This window comes from Humulus lupulus, chromosome X (genome assembly GCF_963169125.1).
Source record: "Humulus lupulus chromosome X, drHumLupu1.1, whole genome shotgun sequence".
In the NCBI taxonomy this organism is placed as follows: Eukaryota; Viridiplantae; Streptophyta; class Magnoliopsida; order Rosales; family Cannabaceae; genus Humulus; species Humulus lupulus.
In genome coordinates, this window is record NC_084802.1 from 1,715,790 (window position 1) to 1,739,756 (window position 23,967).

The following is a 23,967-nucleotide window of genomic DNA, read 5'->3' on the forward strand; positions in this document are numbered from 1 at the left end:
ATGGGGCCATGCTCATCCCACCATTTTTATTTTTTTTAAAATTATATAGAATTTTTATAAATATATACTAAATTATATTTTGGCCCCTATTAAATTTATTTTTTATCATTTGGCTCTCCTAAATTGAAAGTATGCATCTAACCCTGAATATTAGGTTTGAAATTTTTTGTTTATTTTAGTTTCAACTATGTAAATAATATATAATCAAACAATCTCTCATGTTTTACAATCTTAAATTAAGAGTGATACAGTCTATTATGACAAAAAAAAAATCAAACAAAGTTTATGTAAAATATTTTTAAAATGTAAAGAGAAATTATATTAACATACATCCAAAAATTATGTAAGCACTTCAAATATAATAATTATTATTGACAACAAAAAAAATTATAATAATAAAAGGATTAGGAAAAAATTATTTACACAACAAATATATAATAACTAAAAAAAAGAATTTCAATACACAAAAACATTCAAGTAACATTATATTATTATTATTGTTATCCCCGTTTTCTGTCGTGGGCCCAGGACCGCGTTCTGGGCCCAAGAGCCGGCCAATTGAGGGTGGGCCCAGCCCAGACCCGTTTGGCAAGGAGTATAATGGATATCGACAGCCTAATTCTGGGCGAGGCCCGGAAGGTGTCCGAGGAGTATTGTCCGGGACAATCATCCGGGAGACGATACGACTGGCTGGGGGTAACAGTCGGGATCGACGCGAACGGTCCCGAAGCCTGGTAAACGATCCGGGCTCCTGGTAGATGGTCTCGGCCCACGGTAAACGGTACGGGACCTCGATGAACGAAGAGGGACTTGGCTAAACGAACCCGACTCGGGTCCTCAAGGTTGGCAGGATAAAGCATCCGTGACCTTGACTTCGCCCCATGAAGCGTGGGAGTTGTCCCCATGTTTCACCTGCAGAAAAGGCCACCTCGGGATTGTACGCCGCTGGTTCAGACCTGTGCCGCCACTGCTCTGAACCGATCTTGTCCCCAGAATCTGCCTCGTAACTCGAGATGCCTAGACCAAAGCTCCAATTTGTTGGATGATAGATATGGTTTGGGCTGGCCCAATGGACTCAGGTTAATGTTTTTCTTTTATGTTTTAAATCCTCTGTATTGGACTTCTGATAGAGAAGCCAGCAGTATTTATACATTTATTGGGCCCGGGTCAGCCCGGCCCACGCCCAGTGCGCCTGTGAACCTATAAATACATGTAACAGAGCACTGAATAAGGGACCTCTCTTTAGCGTGTATACAGTTACTTTGCTGAAACTAAGAGAAAACTCCATTGTTATAGATTCTCTAAGCTCTAACACAACTGTCTCATGGACTAAGGCTCATTAACGCTCCAACCACGTAAAAATCTTACTTATAACTTCTAAACCTTTTCTCTTTAATCTCGCTTATCTATTATTATTGTAGTTTCCGAAAAATTCGGTAAACAATTATTATTATTATTCAAGTATAATTTTGCAATTCCGACATAATATGAACGTAACTACACATGGAAAACTTGGTTGTAGGGGTCTTATCGGCCTTTCAAGCAAAAGTTTTGGCACTATTAGTTTGATTATTTTTTAGGTTGAAAGACTTGGCAGGATGCTTGCCGCATCTTCCACTAATTCTCTTTCTCTTGCTATGACATTGAATAATAACTCAATTTATCATAATGAATTGTATATTATTTGTTCATACATCAAAATTATTTTGTCTAACCTCTCTAATCAATTGTAAATTTAATATTGCAGCTTATGGATCGACTAAATATTTCTTTTGAGTAGAGACAATAAATTTTATTAGTTTGAAGATTTTTTTTTATCTAATTTGTACTATGTTCCACTTCAATCGCAATACAATCTATTCCCAAAAAAAATAACACAAATAAAATAACTCCCCATGAAGATTACATAACTAGTTCAAAGTAAGTAATTCTGTTGACTAGTTAATATTGTAAAATTTATAAAATTAAAAATTGTATTTGTAGAAAGATTTAATTTACATAATATAAAGTATCCTATCCAATACCAATGGTGGTTAAGATATAAACTTAAAGTATCATTTTCCAATTCTAGACAGTTCTCTTCAATTATCATAAATCCAAAATTTATTATAAAAATATTATTATTATTATTATTATTATTATTATGTCGACTGAAATTATGAAAATTAATACCACACACACACTGACCAAGAGATAGAGACAGTATCCGGGATAATGGAGATGAAGATTTTTTTAATATAAATATTATTTTGAGTCTTTTTATGCTAAATTAAATATTATATATGATCTTTCTTCAGGTTAAAAAAACATACCATTTTAGTAGTTTTTTTTATTTTTTAAAAAAGATACCCTTTTATCAGTTTAATTAATACAATTTTGATATCATTTTTAATATCTGACAAGAGTTTAAACTAAAGAATTTAAAACTTATTTATATTTTTTTCTCAGAATCTTTTTTACTAAAATTGACCGGTATAGTATTCTTTTTCTTTTAATATGAAAAATGCTTCTTAAAACTACAATAAATTGTACTAATTGTAATTTAAAAAAAAAAGATAACATATTTTATTGAAAAAGAAAAGTCTAACCAAATTCAACTACAGGATTAATTTTTCTTGTTATTATAAAATAACTTATTTTCATTTTCATCATGAAAAACCAACAAATACTAAATAATTTCGAAATCTAATAAAAATATCATAATCAAATTTAAGAGGAAGTCAACAACAATAACATGAGCCATACAATTTTCAATCATCAAGACTTTGATTATTTACTCCTAAATCTCACACCACACACCATACTAGACACTACTACTACATTACAATCGTACTCATATAAAATAAAATAAAAATTGTTCAATAGAATAACATTATAATTCTACATAAATATATTTATTTTTTAATTATTTAGTTTCTTACCAACTATCCTTCTATCTTATAAGGAGGTAGGGGTGTGCATGGTATGGTTTGGACAGATTGAACTCTTTTTAATACACCGCACCACAAGTGCGGTGTAGTAGCTAAAACACACCGTGCGGTGTAATTTCGTTGCACCAAACCAAATCATTTTTTGCGGTGTGGTTTGGGTGGTTTTCCACGGTGTGAGTGTGTTAAAAATTGTGTGAGATAGAGATAATGATAGGGAGGAGGTGCAAATGAGACGAGAGAGGAAAGAATTGTTGTGTATGATGTGTTAGAGAATAAGGTTATACCTTAATTTAAGTGGGCTCCTAGTTTCATATTGGGTTACTAAAAAATGGTATATGTAAAGTTTATTTTTTTTTTAAACATATTTGTAAGTATACGGTGCGGTGTGGTGCAAACCAAAATTTCACACCGCAAAACCGCGCACCACGCGGTTTAGCTAAGATACAAACCATACCGAATCATTCCACTTTTAACACCACGATTTGCGGTGTAGTATAGTGCGGTGTGGTCGGTCACCGCGGTTTGCCGATTTAGATGCTCACCCCTATAAGGAGGTATAAACTTTTTTTTGCAAAAACTAAACCCCACAAGAATCCACCCCTAATGGGGAGGAAATTTCTTATCTATATAGGGAACGAGATGGAGATGAAGACAATTTTAAATCCCTAAATAATAGAAAGGGTAGGGACAAGGATGACACTCCCTACCCGGGACATCTTTAAATCTGTGTTCATTATATATCTTTTTTATGTGTTTTTATATATATATTAGTAAATGGATCCCCACATACATTCTCCCACTCCCCTAAATAGGGATTCTTTGAGTCTGTTCTTTATAGAGAATATGCTGGACTAAGGGCAGAAACAAAGACGGAGGGAGCACTCACTATCAATTTTCCACATTATTTACATCTCTCGTCCTACCAAATATAGCTTTATGTAGTTAATGCAATTAGATTAAAAAAAAAATTCGCTAAGCAAACAATAGTTTGTTCAAAAATAAAAGAAAAGTGGCCCTAATTAACCTACATCATCAAAACAAATGCATAACATTGCACTAGACTATTTTGAATATGCAAGTTGTGAAAAATGCAATCATGATTCTCTCATAAATATAAATTTTTTGTTTCTTCCTTATTTTACCACTTAATATTTGACAAATTTTGTGTGAAATTGTAAATTTAAATAAATATATGAAAGAGTGAACTCAAGTAAATAAACTAAACTAATTTGTTAAATTTTGAGTAGTGTAACGTATAAGAGACGTGTAATATAGAGACAACATTTTCTTCTCTCATCGCCTTCACCATAACTATGGAGATCTAATTTATATTATTATACAAACGGGACATGTATCTAATGTATGATAAAATTTAGTACAATTCAATAACACTTCTTCATGGTATCATACCTAAAATTCTCTAACTAAATGTTAGGTTCATAGGAAAAAAAAAAGTATGTTCTTCATTGATTGTTTTTGTTTATGAGTTTTTGAACAAAAACATATCCCATAATTATGTTAATTGACTTAGTTTAAGCATTCGTAGATTTGCAAACCTCAAAATAATATCTCTCGCTCTTTCATGTTTCTCGCTAAAAAATTTCTTGTCAATTAAAATATAAGATTTGATTGTCATTTTGTTTTGAGTTAGTTTAAACTAATTTAATAGAGGCTTAGTTTATATGCTTGACATGACATAACATTATGGTGATGTTTGGTAACTAATTAAAAAGTATGGTGTATATGTTTGAGTCTAGAAAATCATCTAGTTTGTAAAGATTATGGTGATGTTTGGTAACAATTAAAAAAATAGTTTTTTAATTAATTGATTAAAAATTTGACAATTAAAAGTGTTTGATAACTCTGTTTTTATTTATTATTTTTTTTAATTTTAAACAAAATTTATTAAATTTTGAGAATAGAATATTTTCACTTTCAAATATTTTTTAAACCGTTTTCGATTTTTAGTTTTTTTTTTCTTTTTTTCTTCAAATCAACACCTCATTTTATATTGTTAAACAAAAAATAAAAATAAAGATATCAAATGCATTTATTAATTTTTGTTTTTAAAAACAAAAAACAAAAATAATTATCAAACAAATATTTATTTTTTAAAAATAAAGAAACAAAAATAAAAATAATATTTCCAGTTTAAAAAATTCAAAAACAAAATTTTTACCAAATGCGAACTTAAGTCTCACATACATTTATTTACAAATTAAAAGTTTAAGAAGTGAATAAAATCTATTAATACTTCAAGAAGCAAGGACATAATTGTAATTAACTTAAATCACCTACCCTTATTGTAATTTGACATAACATAAATATATTTTAAAAAAATTAAGAAAAATAAAAATCTTTTGATTTTGTTTATAAAATGAATAATGAATTCCCTTAAAAAATATCCAAAATATCAACTCATCGAAGTGAACCGAATTTCTTTCTCTCTTCTTCTTCTTCTTTCTTCTACTTTCTCACTACAAAGCCGAAGCCATGTTTGAGGACTCTGTATTTTCCATAGCCACAATCTGGGCTTCCATGAACAGTTGGCTCACACCCACTGTTCTCTTTCTCCTCCTCAACCTAGTGATCGCCACCATTTTCATAACCTCGACCTTAACCTCACCAGACCAAAACCAGAACCAGAACAACCACCATCAACAACAACGACTTCATCCCCAACTCGTTAGATCTCTTTCAGTTTTGAAGAAACTCAAATCCTTCAACTTCAACACTTACAGAGCTCAAGAACCCACCACCCATTTGCAAAAAAGCCCAGCAGAATCCGATGAACACTTCGAACAACCACAAGCACAACAACAACAAGAGCCCCATTTGGCCAGGTCTCCGTCGATGCTTCAGAGGCTCATATCCATCAACTTCTACCATCACTTAGCCCCAGCTAAGTCTCAAAATCAAAACCTTGGAAACCCAGAACCAACGACGACCCGCTTCGATTCCGAACAAGAGCAAAACCAACACATCGAGTGGTCAGACTCAGAGTCAGAAGAAGAAGAAGAGACCCGAGACCAGTTCGAAGACGAGGTCCATCATGATGTTCACAGCCAGCTGAAGACCGGTGGTGGTGGTGGTGGTGGTCACGTGGCCAGGACCAGCTCCGACACCAAACCCTCCAACGGCGAGGCTCCGCCGAAGCTGTCGAGGAAGTTGAAGAAGTCGGCTAGTGCGAAATCGGCTTTCGGCCATTTTAAGGAAGATGATATCGTGGGGATTCGCCGGCCGGAGACTGTGAGAGAAGGGAAAGCTAAGGAAGCGAAGGCGAAGACGGAGGAGGAGTTCGACGCCAAGGCCGATGACTTCATCACCAAGTTCAAGGAAGAGCTGAAGTTGCAGAGGCTTGAGTCCGTCACGAGGTACAAGGAGATGATCGGAAGAGGGGCTGCACAGTAATAAAAAAAAACTTCAAAAAAGGTAAAAATGCAAATTTCGCTACTTTTAGGGGCTTAATTGTAAGAAAGTAATATATTTGTATGTTTTGTTAATTTCAAGATTGTATGTGTAATCAATGAAAGTATTTACTTGTTTTTTAGGCAAATATAACTCCATGTTTTCCTTTAGGTTATGTATGTTTTAGAAAGATGAATAGGTGTTTTTGGTAATTTTAAATGACAGATATCAAGATTGATATTTTTTAAAAAATATATAAGAAAATAAAATTAAAGTATATTCTTTAGGAATATACATATTCCATTTTATAAATTAATTTTAATATAAAAAGTCCAAAATAATGAGTGAATACTCATGGCATTCAAGATTATATGACTAGATCAAAGTATGTAATTCTCTTGATTAATTAATATTGTAAAATTCATAAAATTAAAAAAAATGTATTTGTAGAAAGACTATAATTTACATAATACATAATATATATTAGTTTTGCTAGTGTTCTTTAGCTGTGTAAACAAGGTCCATGTTAATGTTTTTGGTATTTTTGAACTTTTGGGAGGTGTGATCACCACTTTGCTTGGCCATTTTTAGTTTTATGAAGCTGTTTTTCATATTATATATATGTAAAAAAAACCATTTTGTAGTCCAAAATTATTATTATTTTTGTTTAATTTTCTCAATAGCAATTATGAAAATTAATAATAATTAAAGAAATTGGTGAAAATAGTTTTTTTTTGAGTGATTTTGTCCAAAAACCTAGTTTTTATAATTTATTTTGTAAAATAGTCTATATCTAAATTTGACTAGTTGTATAAATTTTTTGATAAAAACCGTTTTAAGAAAAATAAAAGGAAAATTAAGAATTTATTTTTTTGAAAAATAATTAAGGAATTAAATTAGTATTTTCAGGATAATATCAGCTAATTTTTTTTATATATTTTACCGATTTTTGAAAATACAAGTTAATAGTGGAATTTTTAAAGAAAAATATTTTTAGCGGATTGTGGGAAAAAACTATTGTGATACACGAGCTTAGGTATCGAGACCATAGGGTAGGTCTCCCCGAGACTTAGGGTTTAGTCTCAAATATTTTTGTATGAATTTCCTTAATGGGTTTAAAACCAAATAAGGATCTTTAATCTTTACTAATAATTTTGAAAATGACCAAACTGACCCAAATATTAATAATGAATTATGAAGTGCCATAATTAATTCGAGTATACTGTATGGATAATTACAGTATTGGCTAAGCATAATTGGATTATACATTGGAGGGTGAAATCTTGTTGAGGGCAAAGGACTCCAAGTAAGTCAACTTATATTGTGTGGCTGCAACATGAAATGACTATTGTATTGTATGTTAGTATAGGGACACATGCACATATATACATTGTCGTAGAAAGTTGCTTAGAGACGTTAGTCTAGTGGGTGCTGAGTTAGATTATATGAACGGTAGATATTCGTCATATCCTAGATGGCTGATCCCCGTCACAGTTCTTGATTTTATTTATGTCCGGTTCATTACCGCAACGAGTGGCCAAGATGTGAGGATTGCTAGTTTAAACCTAGGGGCGCCAAAATGAATGGGACCTAGGGGCTCTCATGCTTACTTAATCAGTGATCGGTTGGGACCCAAGCAAGTGCTCTAATAAGTTATTCCCGGATAGTAGCCGTGAATATTGGTTATTCAGTGAGAGTGCCTAGAGATACTAGGGGTTGTCAAGTTTGAGTGAGGCTGAACACCTTAGGGGCAACTGCTCACCAGCACCAATGAGTAACATATAAGTCTCTGTAAACTCGTGTCACTTCGATTACACTCTTGGATAAGTGGTGATGCCCTATGTAACTTGATGGTTACCCTTGTGAGAGATTTACTCTTGGATAAGTAGCGATGTCCTAAGTAACACGATAGTTACCCTTGATGGAGATATTTTTTGGCTAGATCTTAGTGTTGAGACTCGGTTCTCTCTTACAGATTAGCATTTATGTTGGATGGCGTGTTATGCCCGAATTGTTGGAAGTTGTCGAGCGTTGGTCTCGAATTATATTGTGATATATTATATCTGCTTGCTCTGTGATTTTCGAAGTGCAGGATTTTTTATCTGTTCATATGAAATAATTTGTCATTGGTTATCACGCATAACCATAAGTTTGCCAGGACGCTTTTGCGTTCTTGAAATTTATTTGTTCAGGGTCCGAATGGATCCGGAACCCTAATTGACTACATGTTTTTGTTTTAGAGTTGAAATTACTAAGTGTTTTCGCTTACCTAGTTGTTTCCTGTTGTAGGTAAGAACAAGGGCAATGCAGAGCAGTAAGCGCTGGAGTCTACCTTGCGAATGTACATGTGGACTGACCTTTTGGGAAGTCATTTTATTGTTGAAAATGTTGTGTTATTTTCCTAAACTAGGCTCACTCAACTCTTTATTAAATATGTTTGTATTAAATGTTAAGTTTGGCCATACGACTTTTAAAAAAAAAAAATTATACGGGTTTTTGAGTCATTTGATTAAATGAAAATATTTATATTTCCACATTATCGAGTATTAAAAATTCGGGTCGTTACAGTTGGTATGAGAGCTCGAGTTCAGCCGGTTTTGTAGACAACCTACATGTACATTTCGCAAGATAGACCGACACTCACTGTAAGTACTGTCTCTTCCTTTAGTGTGTTGTTTCCATTTTTCTTACCTAAATTTTATAAATTGTAGGTTAGTAAAAAAAAAAAAATGGCTGGAGAACCAGAGGCAATGGATTCCAATGTAGTCGACCCCCTATGGTGTATGACCAATGACAGAGAGTCCAAATCTACCGTGCCTTCACCAGCATAGCACCTGTCGTATTCAACGGAGGGGTCCATTCCAACGAAGTCTGGGCATGGACTTACTCGCTGGACACCATTTTCGAGGACGTCGGTATCCCCATAGGTTCAGGGTAGGATTGGCAAGTTTATACTTGAGAGGCTCAACTTTTCTTTGGTACCAGGAGAAGCACTCAAGGACAGCCACTCCATACTAGACTACCTTTAGGATATCAATAGAGATGACCTTTGGACCTCTTGGTAGGAGGTCAAGGTGGCATATAGACTTCTGCGACCTCTTTACTGCGTATAACGCCCATGTACATGCGATAGAGACAGCAGAACAACAAGCAGTAACAAACCCAGTGGTAGTTGACAACCTGCCAGTAGAGGAAGTGGCTGATGAAGAACTCGGCAACGGGGAAATTTCTTATGAAGAGCCGATGGACCAAACTGAGTAAGATCCCAAGGAGGATACTCAAATCCTCCTCGGATTTTTTTCCTCAGGATCCTCCTCGGGATCTTCCTCTGTTTGGTCCATCGGCTCTTCATAAGAAATTTCCCCGTCGCCAAGTTCGTCATCAGCCACTTCCTCTACTGGCAAGTACTCAACTACCACTGGGTTTGCTGCTGTTTGTCGTCGTGCTGCCTCTATCGCATGTACATGGGCGTTTTGCGCAGCAAAGAGCCCGCGGAAGTCTATATGCAACCTTGACCTCCTACCAAGAGGTCCAAATGTCATCTCTATAGATATTCTAAAGGTAGTCCAGTATGGAGTGGCTGGCCTTGAGTGCCTTTTCTTATACCAAAGAAAGGCTGAGCCTCTCAGGTATAAACTTGCCAATCCTACCCTGAACCTATGGGGGTACCGATGTCCTCGAAAATGGTGTCCAGCGAGTAAGTCCACGCACATACTTCGTTGGAATGGACCTCTCCGTTGAATACGACAGATGCTATGCTGGTGAAGGCACGATAGATTTGGACTCTCTGCCACTGGTCATACACAATAGGGGGTCGACTACGATGGAATCCATTGCCTCTGGTTCGCCATCCATTTTTTTTTTACTAACCTACAATTTATAAAATTTAGGTAAGAAAAATGGAAACAACACACTAAAGGAAGAGATAGTACTTACAGTGAGTGCAGGTTTATCTTGCGAAATGTACATGTAGGTTGTCTACAGAATCGGCTCAACTCGAGCTCTCATACCAACTGTAACGACCTGGATTTTTAATACTCGATAATGCGGAAATATAAATGTTTTCATTTAATCAAATGTCTTAAAAACCCGTATAATTTTTTTTTTAAAAGTCGTATGACCAAACTTAATATTTAATACAAACATATTTAATAAAGAGTTGAGTGAGCCTAATTTAGGAAAATAACACAACATTTTCTAAAATATCCTAAAACACTTTAGTGTTTTACTATCCACATGCCATTAACTCTAATACTTAAAATGAGATTTAAAACTTAATTAATTTTGTTCACACCCTTTAAAACATCACATGGCCACCACTTATTTTATATATGTGATCATTTTTTTTTATAAAGGATAATAGATATTTCCTAAGAAGAAAAATTCAATTTGACTTCCTATAACCATTTTCACTCATAATAAAGTTATTATTATATTTTTTTAAAGAAAAATAAAATAAAACTTAACATATAATAATTAAATTAAATATCTCACACATTTAATTTAATTAATCACACAATAAATTTAAACTTATGGTCCATTCATGGAATAAAATTCTCTAATTCGATAAAATTAAGCATTTAACACAAAATGTCCTAAAATTTCCATTTTTCCTTAAGTTTATTATTTTTGACCAAACTTTAATTTTTATGAATATATTTTATGCCCAAAATATATTTTCCATAGTATTTCATTTTATTTTTCGAGATTTTTACCCAATCAAGATTTTTGTGTCGGTCTACGACCGAAAATCTTATCTTGACTTTTAAACACAATATTCATAATTTGGCTAGCAATAACTCATGGAAATAAATTCCAAACAAATATAATATTATTTAAAATAACATTTTTAAGTCGGGAAAAAAAATCTCGACCTGAATCATTTCAAGATACCCAAAACGCAGGACGTTACAATTTATCTAAAAAAATTTACCAACTCTTTTTGAATTTTTCGCCTATTTGTGGTTGATTATAGGGTAAAATGATTGACTATATGGTAAAATTACGTTATTTTGCAAAAGCACCCTATTAAATGTGAAATAGAATTTACAAAAAAAGACAAAGAACACACACTAACCAAGAGATAAAGAGAAAAGTCCCACTTGGAAGAGGTGAGTCCACAGTATGGGTTTTGCCCTTTTTTATGCTTAATTTAATATAAATAAATAAATAAAAATATTATTTTCAGTCTTTTTATACTAAATTATATATTATGCGAGTATTTTAGAAGAAAAAAAAATACCATATTAGTAGTTCATTACAATCTATAAGAGAAATGCCAGCCATATAAAATTATATATACAAGAATGTATGGATAAAAGTATTAAAAAGGAAAAAAAAGAAAAAAAGAATAATCACAAAAAAATAACTAGTGCTCAATTAGTCAAAGTTTCACTCAGAATCATAGTCAAAATTTACACAAGTACTTATGATTTTCGTTGGCCCAATAAATTATGGCGACATGAATCTTCATTTGCAAAAAGCAGTCACGACAACCGAAGATCTTAGATTTGCTAACAGAATCGTAGATTATAAAGTTTTACCACCTAAAAAAAAAATTAGGAGTTAAGTGTATAAAAATGTAAATATAAAAGGTTTTTAAGGTAAAGATGAAGATAAAGGTAAAGGTAAATGTATATATTACATTCAAAACATGCAAAACAAAGAAAATACCAAACAAGAAAGCATCTTAAACAATGGCAGGCTTAAGTTTTAAGTCAAGTTTATACTTGATCATAAAAAAATCAGGCTGGAATAGGTTAGAGATGACACCAAATCAAGAAAATTCCATTAAAATTTCAATATTTTTTTTGTTTGAATACACTATCATCAACGCATAAATACTCAAATTCATGAACAAATACTAGATCATTCCAAGCAATGACAAAGGCAAATCAATTTGTGCATGATCAACAAAATAAAAACAAAAAATAAAACATTATAATTTATAATCATTAAATGTTTTACAATCATATAGAAATCATTAAATTTTTATATAATCATTTATATAAAATGATTTATAACCAATACAAAAATATTAAAATAATAAAAATCTTAATATGCAGTAATATTACACGATTTTTACATTGCTACTTACTGGAATATGCAAGCACGGACGGAGGGAAAGCTTTGGAGAGAGAGTAGGGAGGAACCACAGTGGCTTGGTGTGAAGACTGAAAATGCAGAGCTTTGGAGATGGAGAAGGGAAAGACAATGGGTGCCCTATGAAAAATTGAGAGAAAGGTAAAAAAATAAACTTTTTAATTGGGAAATTTAAGTTTATATACCTAATGGGTGACTCTAATTAAAAAATATCTCATCAACCCTATTCTTAGCTTTGTTTCCAAGAATACCATTCTCATCTCCCTCTGTCTCGGTTCATTTCTCTTTATTGTGAAAACTCATGACAACCATCACCATCGCCACCAATTATTTTTTGAAAAAACGTTCACAACTTCAACCATCTTTGTAGCGATCAACCCAATACCCAAAGCAACATCCATTTTGTGGGATATTGGAGGAGTAAAACTATGAGTAAGTATATTTTTCTTAAATATAGTAATGAATGTTGTTTCTTTACATTTATTTGTCTATTTCGAACAAATTTGTATATACCTGAGTCTGAAATTTGGGTTTGTGTGTGTGTGTGTTTTCTGCGATTTTCTAGGTTTTTCTGCATTTTTTATTACTCGATGATATTGTTACTTATAACTTAACAATACTAATTTCAAATAATTAAACTAGAAAAAATTATAATAAAAATATCTATAAAAATCTAAAAAATTTACAATAAGACTAATAAATTCAAAATTACTTAATAACTTAATAAGTTACTTAAAAACTCAAAGACTAAGCAACAATTAACATAAAAAAAAGTGATAAAATAACTCTGTTTTGTAGAGTTATCACATAACAATAAAAGATTGTCTTATGTGTGACTAATTAAGAAGAATGTCATTGCAGATCCATCTCTCTCTCCCAGTGTGAACAAAGAAGATCTGAAGAAGACGAGTGTTGATCCATCTCCTCCACATACTAGTTACAAGCAAGTTCATAGTGAGATGGACACTTTTGTTCTAGATACAGATCCCATGGCTAGTGTTCATGCTGATGTCTCTATTGAAGGTCCTTCTATTGATTGTTGTTCCTAAACCAGTCATCTTGAATGACTTAAAGAACATAATGTATGAGTACGATCCTTATGTGAATGATGATCCAGTTGCTAATTTCTTTGAAGATAATGAGGAGGGCGCCAAGGACAATTCTGAGGCATATTATAGTGCAAAATTGATAAATAAGAGGTTAGGCATTTTGCAAGTCGAACAAGTCAAAGAAGAATCACTACCTCCTCTTGCACAAGTACATCCACCAACTGAAGGACGCCGAACACCTGGCACAAGCAGTGGTCACCTGCTAGAACAGAATATAACACTAGATGAAACACTCCAATATTTTCAAGAGAATATCACACAAGATGGAGTGCTCCAGCTAGGTATGGCAAAATGGGGTGGTGAGGTGGGGTAGGGCGGGGCGGGGCCCAGACTTGATGGGGAGTCTTTGCCCTTGTAAAAACGGGGCAGAATGCGGGGTGGGGCGTGGCGAGGCTACCCCGCCCCGAAATTTTTTTTTCTATACTCTAACACAATTCTCTCATGCTACTTATATACATGCATAGTACATAAAATTGACATTTTATATATGGTTTAGAATATCCCTAATTCTAAATAGACTTTAAGTGTAAGATTTACATAATTTTTTATTCCACAACTACTCTATGAAATAATTGTAAATATTAAAAAATATGTTTTATATAATTCATCATTATTTTTGTATTTATTTTTGTAAATTTTAAAATAAAATATTTGAGGGTGTAATTGATACGAAGTGTAAGAAATAAATATTGCAATAAAGAAAACAATATTTAGGCTTAGGAAGAATTCTAAAATTATAATATAATGTTTCTTTAAAAAAAAATTAAATGGGACAATGGGGCTGGGTAGACCCGCCCCGCTCCAAGAAACTAATCGGGGCGGGGTGGAAGTGGGGCGGGGCAGACCCGCCCCATTTACATGCCTAGCTCCAGTGTTTATAAAATAATATATTTCCGTCTCTAATCAAACACATACATCGTCATTTGATGCACCAATGGCCATGATCAACTTCGCCACCAAACCCTCCAAGTGTTAGGCACCGTCGAAACTGCCAAAGAAGTTGAAGAAGTCGGCTAGTGCAAAATCGACTTTCACTTATTTTAAGAAAGATGATATTATAGAGAGTCACCGGTAGGGGACATTGAGAAAAGGGAAAGCGAAGGAAGCGGGGGAGAAGATGGAGGAGGATTTCGACGCCAATGCAGATGACTTCATCAGCAAGTTAAGGGAAGAGCTCAAGTTGTAGAGGCTTGAGTCTGTCATTAGGTACAAGGAGATGATCAAAATATTGGTTGGACAGTAATAAAAAAAGTTCAAAAAAGGTAAAACTCAAATTTCACTATTTTTAGGGGCTTAATTGTTATTATTTACACTTCTTATAATAATTCCTAAATAAAACAAATATGAATTCATAAAATCAAAAAAAAATATTTTTAAAAAGATTATAATTTACATAATATATAACATTTTATCCATATCTAGTTTGTGTACATTGCTATTGTGTGTAGATGGATATAGAACTCTAGAAATCAATGTTTTGTTCTTGGAAAGTTGGAGTTACATTTTCTCACTATTCTCAACCGCAATTATCGCATGTCCAAAATTGGTTATAAAATATTATTATTTTTTTGTCTAATTTTCTCAACCTCAATTATGAAAATTAATATTAATAATATTAAAATTTAAATGTGAAATAGAATTAACAAAAAAGACAAAGACCACACACTAACCAAGAGATAGAGAGAAAAGTCCCACTTGGAAGGAGGCTGTGTCCAGTGTCGGAAATTAACATTTTCCCTTTTCTATGTTTAATATAAATAAATAAAAATATATTATTTTCAGTCTTTTTATGCTAAATTTATTATTATATATGATTTTTATTTTAGAAAGAAAAAAAAATACCATTTTAGTAGTTCATTACCTTATAATTCAATTAACACAATTTTGATAACATTTTTTTATAAAAAAATTATTAATATATTTATAAATCTTTTATCAGATTTTTTTTACTAAAATTAGTGGGTAGGTGCAATTCTAAACTAATTTTCTATTTAGTATTAAATTTGTATTATTTAAACAATAAGATGCTAAGTTTGTTTCACCACAAATAACATACACTAGAATAATATATTCCAAAAAAAATTACATATGATTTTTATTTTTGTAAAATTCAATAATATTTTTTATTCATATTTTATTATAAATAGTGAGTTATCATATGATAATGTTGTAATATTTTTTATTATTATATTTTATAAGATAAAAATATAATAAAGTATACAAATTGTAATAAAACAAAGATAATAAATTTCATTGATATTTTTTTCTAACCAAAACTAAATATAGGATTAATTTTTCATCATGAAAAACCAACAAAAATATTCTTTCTTCATCTAATAAAAATAATAAAATCAAATATAAGAAGAAGAGAGTGAAAATGGGGTTGAGGAAATTACTTTGATTAATTTAGGGGAGGTTGTTGGTTAATCATGAGAAGAAGACAACTAAAATAACACGTGAAGGCAAAGCAAAGCAATGTATTAAGGAGAAAGAGTTTTAGATAAGACAAAAACGATGTCCTATAGCAACTTAACTTGTATTTTTTCTCTACAATGTTGTTATTTGGCATCTTAAGTTATCCAGCACCACAAGAGGTGTCACCCTTTAATTGGTTAGTGATATCTCATAATTATTATTAAATTAAATCATATGGAATTCGATATTAAATTTCACCAATAATATTATGTCACATCTTTATTGTGTTGGGCACCACTTAGTCCTTAGCCCTTAGCCCATAGACAAGACAAAATCTAGGGGTGAGCATTGGGCGGGTTGGTCGGGTTACAAGGCATTTTTTACCCGTCCAATGTCATAATCGTGTTAGCAAAAGTGACCCGTAACTTGCCCAATTAAGAAAAAAAAAAATTTTAACCCGTCCAATAATTTGGGCGGGTTGGTCGGGTTAACCCGCCCAAACCGAAATTGTATTTTTTTTTGCGGGTTGGTCGGGTCAACCTGCCCAAACAAAAGTGGTAATTTTTTTTTTAACATTTTTGTAATTTTTTTCTTTTAAATACTAGTACTAATAGTGTGAAATTTATATTTTTAATCTTAAAACAATATTTTTAATTTATAGTAAAAAAATTAAAATAAAACTTAATTAATTTATATATTTATTTGAATATATTAAAAATAATAAATTCTTAATTGGGCGGGTTGATAATTATTTTTAACCCGCCCAATGTAACAATTGGGCGGTTTAAATTTTGGTCGGTTTATTCGGGTTGCGTTTTTTGGCGGTTTTTTCGGGTTGGTTTGGGCAGTTTATTCGGGTTGTAAAAATTTTTGCACAGCCCTAACAAAAACAATGTCGTATAGCAACTTAACTTGAATTTTTTTTCTAGAATATTGTTATTTGGTACTTTAAGTTGCTCAATACTACAAAATGTATCACCCTTTAATTAATTAGCAATACCTTATAATTATTATTAAATTAAATCATTTGAAATTCGATATTAAATTACATCAATAACGTTATGTCACGACTTTATCTTTTGGACAACACTTAGCCCTTATCAATTTTATTTTCTCTATTAGTCAACAACAATAACATGGGGCCATACATTTTCAACCACCAAAGACTTTGATTATCTACACCCAAATCTCACACAAACCACACTAGCCACTACTACTAGTAGCATAGTAGTATTAGTAGCCACACCTCCTTCTCTTTTGTCCACTTTATCACAATCACACACTCTCTCGAGATTCTAAAAACAATTAGCATAATTATAAAAATAAATAAAAGTAGGAGATCAAAACCCAATTTACATTTATACCCTTACTTTATCTCATTATTACAATCATACCTACAATAATACAATAATTGTTATTATACTTTTTAAAATTATTAATAAGGTGTGTGCGGTGCGATTTTTCTCTAATTTTTTGGACTGCACCTTGACGAAGGTTTGTTTAAATTTTCATTTATTTGTATGTATTATATATCCTTTTTATGTTTCTTTTTAGACTATTTTAAAATTGGAGAAGATTTTTTCTTTTATTTGGGACAATATTTAATATTTTGAATTGTAAATATTATGTAATATTTAAATCAAAAGTAATTCACTTTTATTCATATTTAAAATTTTAATTTTTAAATCAATAGATACTCATTGAAATTCTCCCCTTCCCCTAACGAATTTCTTACCCCTACTCCTGACGAGAAATATATAGAAATAATGGCAGAGACAGAGGCAGGAGAATACTTTTCGCTAATTCACCATTGTGTTTACATCTTTAATCTTACCAAATATAACCTTATGTCTTTGTCTTTGATGCAATGAGATAAAATGTTTAAAATAGGTAAGCAAACAATATTTTGTTTGAAAATAGAGGAAAGTTGACTCTAATTAACCCACACATTAAAAACTAAAGCATAACATGGCTTTACTATTTTGAATAATACAATTTGTGAAAAATATGAGATGTAAGAAAGTGACTTTAAGTAAATAATTCACCATCATAAATAGAAATTTTTTATCACCAAATTTTTTACCACTTAATATTTGACAAATTATTATTTTGTTATGAAATTGTGAATTTAAATAAATATGTAAGAAAGTGAATTTAAGTAAATAATTAATTTTTTGAAGATAGAAATTTTTTATTATCCTCTCACCACCTTCACCATAGCTATTGAGATTTAATCTATATTATTATACAAATAGGACATTTAACTAATGTTTAATAAAATTAAGTACAATTCACTACATTTCTACATGGTATCACACCTAAAATTATCTAATTAAAATGTTAGGTTCAAAGAACAAAAAAAAGGGAATGTTCTTCATTTTTTTATTTTCGTTTATGAGTTCTCGAATAAAAACATATCTCATAAACATGTTTATCGACTTGCTTTAAGCATTTTGCAAATTTTCACACCTCAAAATGATATTTCACACTTATTCAGATCTCTTGCTATAATTTTACTTGCTAATTAAATAAGATGATTTGATTATAGACTTGATTTTTGGTCAAATTAACTATTTTAATGCTTAATTAATTTGCTTAAGTGTGAACTTGATCTCACAATAATATATTTTAAAAAAAAATTAAATAAGTCAATACACACTTCATAAAATGTGAATCCCAAAATTATATCTTGTACTTTATGGTTTTTATAGTTTAAAAAATCAAGTACAAATAGAACATGTAACCAACTTATATAATAAAATCTCAACACAATTTAATATCATTCATTCATACCCAAAAACAAACTAACATAATAATGATTTGACTTCAAATCTAACAAGGACCTAATTGTAATTATCTTAAATCCATCTACCCTTATTGTAATTTGACACAATATATTCATAAATCAAAAAATAATAATAATAAAAAAAACAAATCTTTTAATTTTATTTATAAAAATAAAAATGAATTATTCCCTTAAAAACATCCAAATATCCAGTCCATTGAAATGAACCAAATCTCTCTTTTCTTCTTCTTCTTCTTCTCCATGGAAATGAAATAACCTATCTGCCATTGTTGTTGTTCTTCTTCTCCATTGCTTCATACCATCTTTCTCTCTCTTGTTTCTCTCACTAGAAAGCTGAAGCCATGTTTGAAGACTCTGTATCTTCCATACCCACAATCTGGGCTTCCATGAACAGTTGGTTCACACCCACTGTTCTCTTCCTCCTCCTCAACCTAATGATCGGCACCATTTTCATAACCTCAAGCTTAACTGGTCCAAAACCTAACCAGAACCAGAACAACCACTTCCACCAGCAACAGCATCGTCTTCATCCCCAACTCGTTAGATCTCCCTCGGTTTTGCAGAGATTCAAATCCATGAACTTCTACTCTTTCAGATCTCAAGAACCCACCACCCATTTTCAAAAAGGCCCAGCAGAATCCGAAGAACACTTCGAACACTTCGAACAGCACCAGCAACAGACCCATTTGGCTGGATCTCCCTCCGTGCTTCAGAAGCTCAAATCCATTAACTTCTACCAGTACTTAGCCCCAGCTCAGTCCCAAAATCAAAACTTTGCAACCCCGGAACCGACCCACTTCGATTTCGAACAAGAACAAGAACAACACTCCAAAGAAGAGTCGGAACACTCAGAAGAAGAAGAAGAAGAGAGCCGAGACCATTTCGAACACGAGGTCCATGGAGTCGGAGACCGGTCGATGGACGACGTTTACAGCCAGCTGAAGAACGGCGGCGAAGGTCACGTGACCAGGACCAACTCCGACTCCAAACCCTCCCACGGAGAGGCTCCGGCGAAGCTGTCGAAGAAGATGAAGAAGTCGGCCAGTTCGAAATCGGCGTTCGGTCATTTCAAGGAAGATGATATCGTGGAGAGTCGCCGCCCGGCGACAATGAGAGAAGGGAAAGCTAAGGCGGCAGAGACGGAGGAGGACGAGGTGGATGCCAAGGCCGATGACTTCATCAACAAGTTCAAGCAACAGCTCAAGTTGCAGAGGCTTGACTCCATCATTAGGTACAAGGAGATGATCGGAAGAGGGGCTGGACAGTAATAAAAAAGTTCTAAAGTAGGTAAAAACGCAAATTTCGCTACTTTTAGGGGCTTAATTGTTATTATTATTATTTTTGCTTTATTGTATTTTTTTTTCTCTTGCTGATTTAGCAAAATTACTCATGTTATATAGATCTACAATCTATTCTACTATTATTATTATTATTACTTGTGAATTTTTTGTCTCTACCCCTAATTGTTTCAAATTTAATAGTTAATATCATGTGGCTTAATCATCCTAAAATCATAATTATTTATTTATTTCCCTTAATTGTTTCAAATTTTAATAATAAACATCATTTGGGTTCACTTTATCACCCTAAAAACATAACTACTATTACTATTTATTTCCCCAAATTATTTCAAATTCTAATTGTGAATATCTCTTGGGTTAATCATCCTAAAATCATAGTTATTTATTTATTTCCCTAAAATTTTTCAAATTTTAATAATAAAACATCATTTGGGTTCACTTTATCACCCTAAAAATCATATTTATTTCCCTTAATTATTTCAAATTTAATAGTGAATGAATATCATTTATTTGGCTTAACCTTCGTCACACCCTAGAATCAAAACTACTATTTATTTCCCTTAGTCATTTTATATCTAATATAATTTGGCTTAATCACCCTAAAATCATTATTATTATTATTTATTTTTAATGGGGTTTGTGTTAAGTGTCGGTAGTTTATGAATAATGTAAGAAAAATTATTTATTTATTTAAAAAAATAATAATTAAAATAAAATAAAAAGTGGTGGCGTTAGGCCAATCAAGATCGGCTACGGCGTCGTGCTTATCCGTATACGGCGGCGCAAGGTTGCGTCGCACGTGCGAATTATGTGTTTTTGGCACTGATTGCACGTGGCAAATTCATATAATTATTATGGTGCATTTAAGTGAGTATGTTAATTTATGATAAGATAAGAAAATAATAATAATAATAATAAAAGTCGTCTATAATAAATGTTTTAATTCAAAGGGTTGAAAATATTTATAATAAATTAGCCATGTGTGTGCAGTGAATTATGATCCATTTTTTATGGTATGGGAATTTTTATTTATTTATTGCTCAAGGTTATATAGTTCAAAAAAATTTAAGCTACTACATTTGCATATGAATATAGTCTCATATATTTCAAGTCAAAATGACAGATTTGGAATAAAATTTAAGGTAGGTAATCATTTGGTATCATGTGTCTTTGCAAAGTATCATTTTGGTACATTGTGTTTACAATAATGCTTATTTGGTATCTTGTATTTTGAAATTGAACATATTTGGTACTCTATATTATAAACTCAAATTTAATTAATAAAATTTTACAAATTTAATCAAAATGTTCTCAATTATATAAGTTCTAAATTTATATTTAATTACTTAATTATATATAATTGATGACAGCTTGGTCACATTGGCAAAATTTTATCTATCAAATCCAAGTCTAGAGTACCAAATATGTATGATTTTAAAATGTAGGGTACCAATGAGCATTATTGAAAACAGAATATACTAAAATATTACTTTGCAAAATCACAAGGTACCAAATGAGTAAATTCCATAAATTTTATTTATATTTTTATATGGGAAAAAATGAATAAGAATAAAGATACTATAATGTTAAGAAATATTTACGGGAAAAAAATTAATGAGATAATTATTTGTCTTGTTATTGTTATATGTGGATTTTTTTATGAGATCAAATTATTTTATGGGAGGTGGATTAATTAGGTTTTTTTTTTTAAAAGTCAAATACTATATTATTTGTGTGAATATGTGGATATTTGTGGTTTATTGTATGAAAATACACATTTTTTATAGTGAAGAAAGTGAAACTGTTCAACAATGAAAAGGAATTTTTTGGTAATTTTTCAGTGTTTCACAATTATACATTTTTACAATCAAGTCCTTAAGTTCTATAAGCAGCAAGAATTAGGTCTTTATTATTTTTTGAATAAATAGTATTTTTGCCCCCTGAATTATGACCACTGTATGATTGTGGCCCCGAATGATTCGCGATGTTAAAAATTCCCCTCGAACTGTGCACGTTACTAAAATATGAGACTTCTGTTAGATTTCGTCCTAGGTGGCTAACCGATTGATGATGTAGCATTTTGTCTCTTGGTGTGGTAGTGCCATATGTAGAATAATTAGAAATTTCGCCTCCTGAATTTTGACCACTACCAAATTGTGTCATTTTTATTAAGACTAATTTTTTTTTATAAAATAATACTTAAATCCTTAAAAATTAAAAAAATAATTTTAAAAGATTAAGAAAATAATCAATACTAAAAGTTTTAAATTAATTAAATAAAATTCAAATACTCAAAAAATAAAAATCTAATTAATAGCAAATAACTTTTTTTTTTACTTTTTCTTTTCCTTTACAATATAAATAAATATATTTTAATATAAAAATTAAAAAATAATTCTTAAAACAAAGTTTTTGCCCCTTTGTCCTCCTCTTAAATTAAATTTATTTATTTATTTATTTAAGTATTTTGTCCACCTCTTTAATTAATTTTTTTTTCTTTGTTTTAGTATTTATTTTAAACGTTGATTCTAAAATAATTTTAATTAATATTGTAAAAGAAAAAGTAAAAAATAGTTATTTGTTGATAATTAAAATTTTTATTTATTAAGGATTTAATTATTATTTTTAAGAAAAAACATATATATTTTTTTATAATTATTCTACATATGACATTGTCACATCAACAGACAAAATGCTACGTCATCAATCTGTTAGCCACATAGGACGAAATTTAACAGAAATTTCATATTTTAGTAACGTACATAGTTCGGGGGAATTTTTAACATTGCGAATCATACGAGGTCAAAAATATTATTTATTCTTATTTTTTTTCATAAGAAATTTTTTTCGTAAAAATATTTAGAGGGTATATAATATTTATAAAAATGCCAAAATGGTTAATAAAAACTTAAAATTTTGATAATTAAAAAAAAATGACTTTTTTGTAACTCAAGGACTTTATTACTAAAATCAATTCTCAGGGACTAAATTGCAAAGCATCGGAAAACTCAAACGGCCTAAAACCTAATAAAAAAGTAACAAGTGGATATTGACTCTCAGTCACATTCTGATTAGAAAAGTGGTATTTTTGAAAACAAATATGGAAAGAATGAGAGAGATCAAATAAGTAAAAAAAAAAGAGTGGCCATGATGAGGCAAAGCATAATAGGTCAAAGAAATTTCAACATTTTTCGATAAATTTAAAAATATATGAATGTGTTTTTTGAAGGAACCACTTTACAGACTAACCATCTTTTATATTAATATTAATAATACTTTGAGTAACATGTCTCTTAATTTATATATTAATATGTTATTTGTTTAATTAATGATTGCTTAGCTAAGCTAATACAAATCACACACTAATTTACATAACAATATGCCAAAATTTGAGATCAAGATCACTAATCATTTTAGTGCTTTTCCCACATGTCACTAAAACCCTAGTGTAATTATGAAATGGCAAAAAAGTCTAGGGTTTAGGGTTAGAGGAAATTATACCTATTATGGCTTCTTTTTCTTTTTAATAATTTTTTATTTATATGGGCTTTTTTAGGTATAATTTTTTTTCTTAATGAGAATTATCGGAATTAAGAAGCCTATATTATTGTATAATTATTTATTTATTTATTAAAATATAGGTATATTTGTTAACTTAAGAAATGGAATTTCTATATATTTCAAATTTGAGATATTTTTTTATTAAGTTTTTTTCAAATTGATGAAAAATAAAATCCCCATATATACAATTTCAAAAGTAATGATTTTTTTAAAGAATATATATATATGCATTTTAGATCATAAATTACATCATTTAATGTATAAATATTTATAATATTATTCAAATCACACATTTATAATTGGAGAATAAAATTGCTTATTATTGATAGAAGATA

General features: G+C 30.9%; 2 protein-coding genes across 3 annotated transcripts; both read left to right on the plus strand.

The window, feature by feature from the left end:
• The first annotated feature begins 5,338 nt into the window (after nt 1–5,338).
• Nucleotides 5,339–8,877, plus strand: LOC133804794 (pathogen-associated molecular patterns-induced protein A70-like). 2 transcript variants are annotated; one of them, XR_009878630.1, is made up of 3 exons: nt 5,339–6,362; nt 7,579–7,644; nt 8,628–8,877. XR_009878630.1 is itself a non-coding variant. In XM_062242926.1 (2 exons), the coding sequence occupies exon 1, from the start codon at nt 5,424–5,426 to the stop codon at nt 6,339–6,341; it is 918 nt and encodes a 305-aa protein (XP_062098910.1). In that variant the 5' UTR covers nt 5,339–5,423; the 3' UTR covers nt 6,342–6,362; nt 8,628–8,877. The 2 variants fall into 2 exon arrangements, 1 of the variants encoding a protein (XP_062098910.1); XM_062242926.1 differs by lacking the exon at nt 7,579–7,644.
• Nucleotides 8,878–18,945: 10,068 nt separating this feature from the next.
• Nucleotides 18,946–20,205, plus strand: LOC133803478 (pathogen-associated molecular patterns-induced protein A70-like). The gene has a single exon (XM_062241539.1). The coding sequence runs from the start codon at nt 19,112–19,114 to the stop codon at nt 20,036–20,038; it is 927 nt and encodes a 308-aa protein (XP_062097523.1). The 5' UTR covers nt 18,946–19,111; the 3' UTR covers nt 20,039–20,205.
• Nucleotides 20,206–23,967: the final 3,762 nt, after the last annotated feature.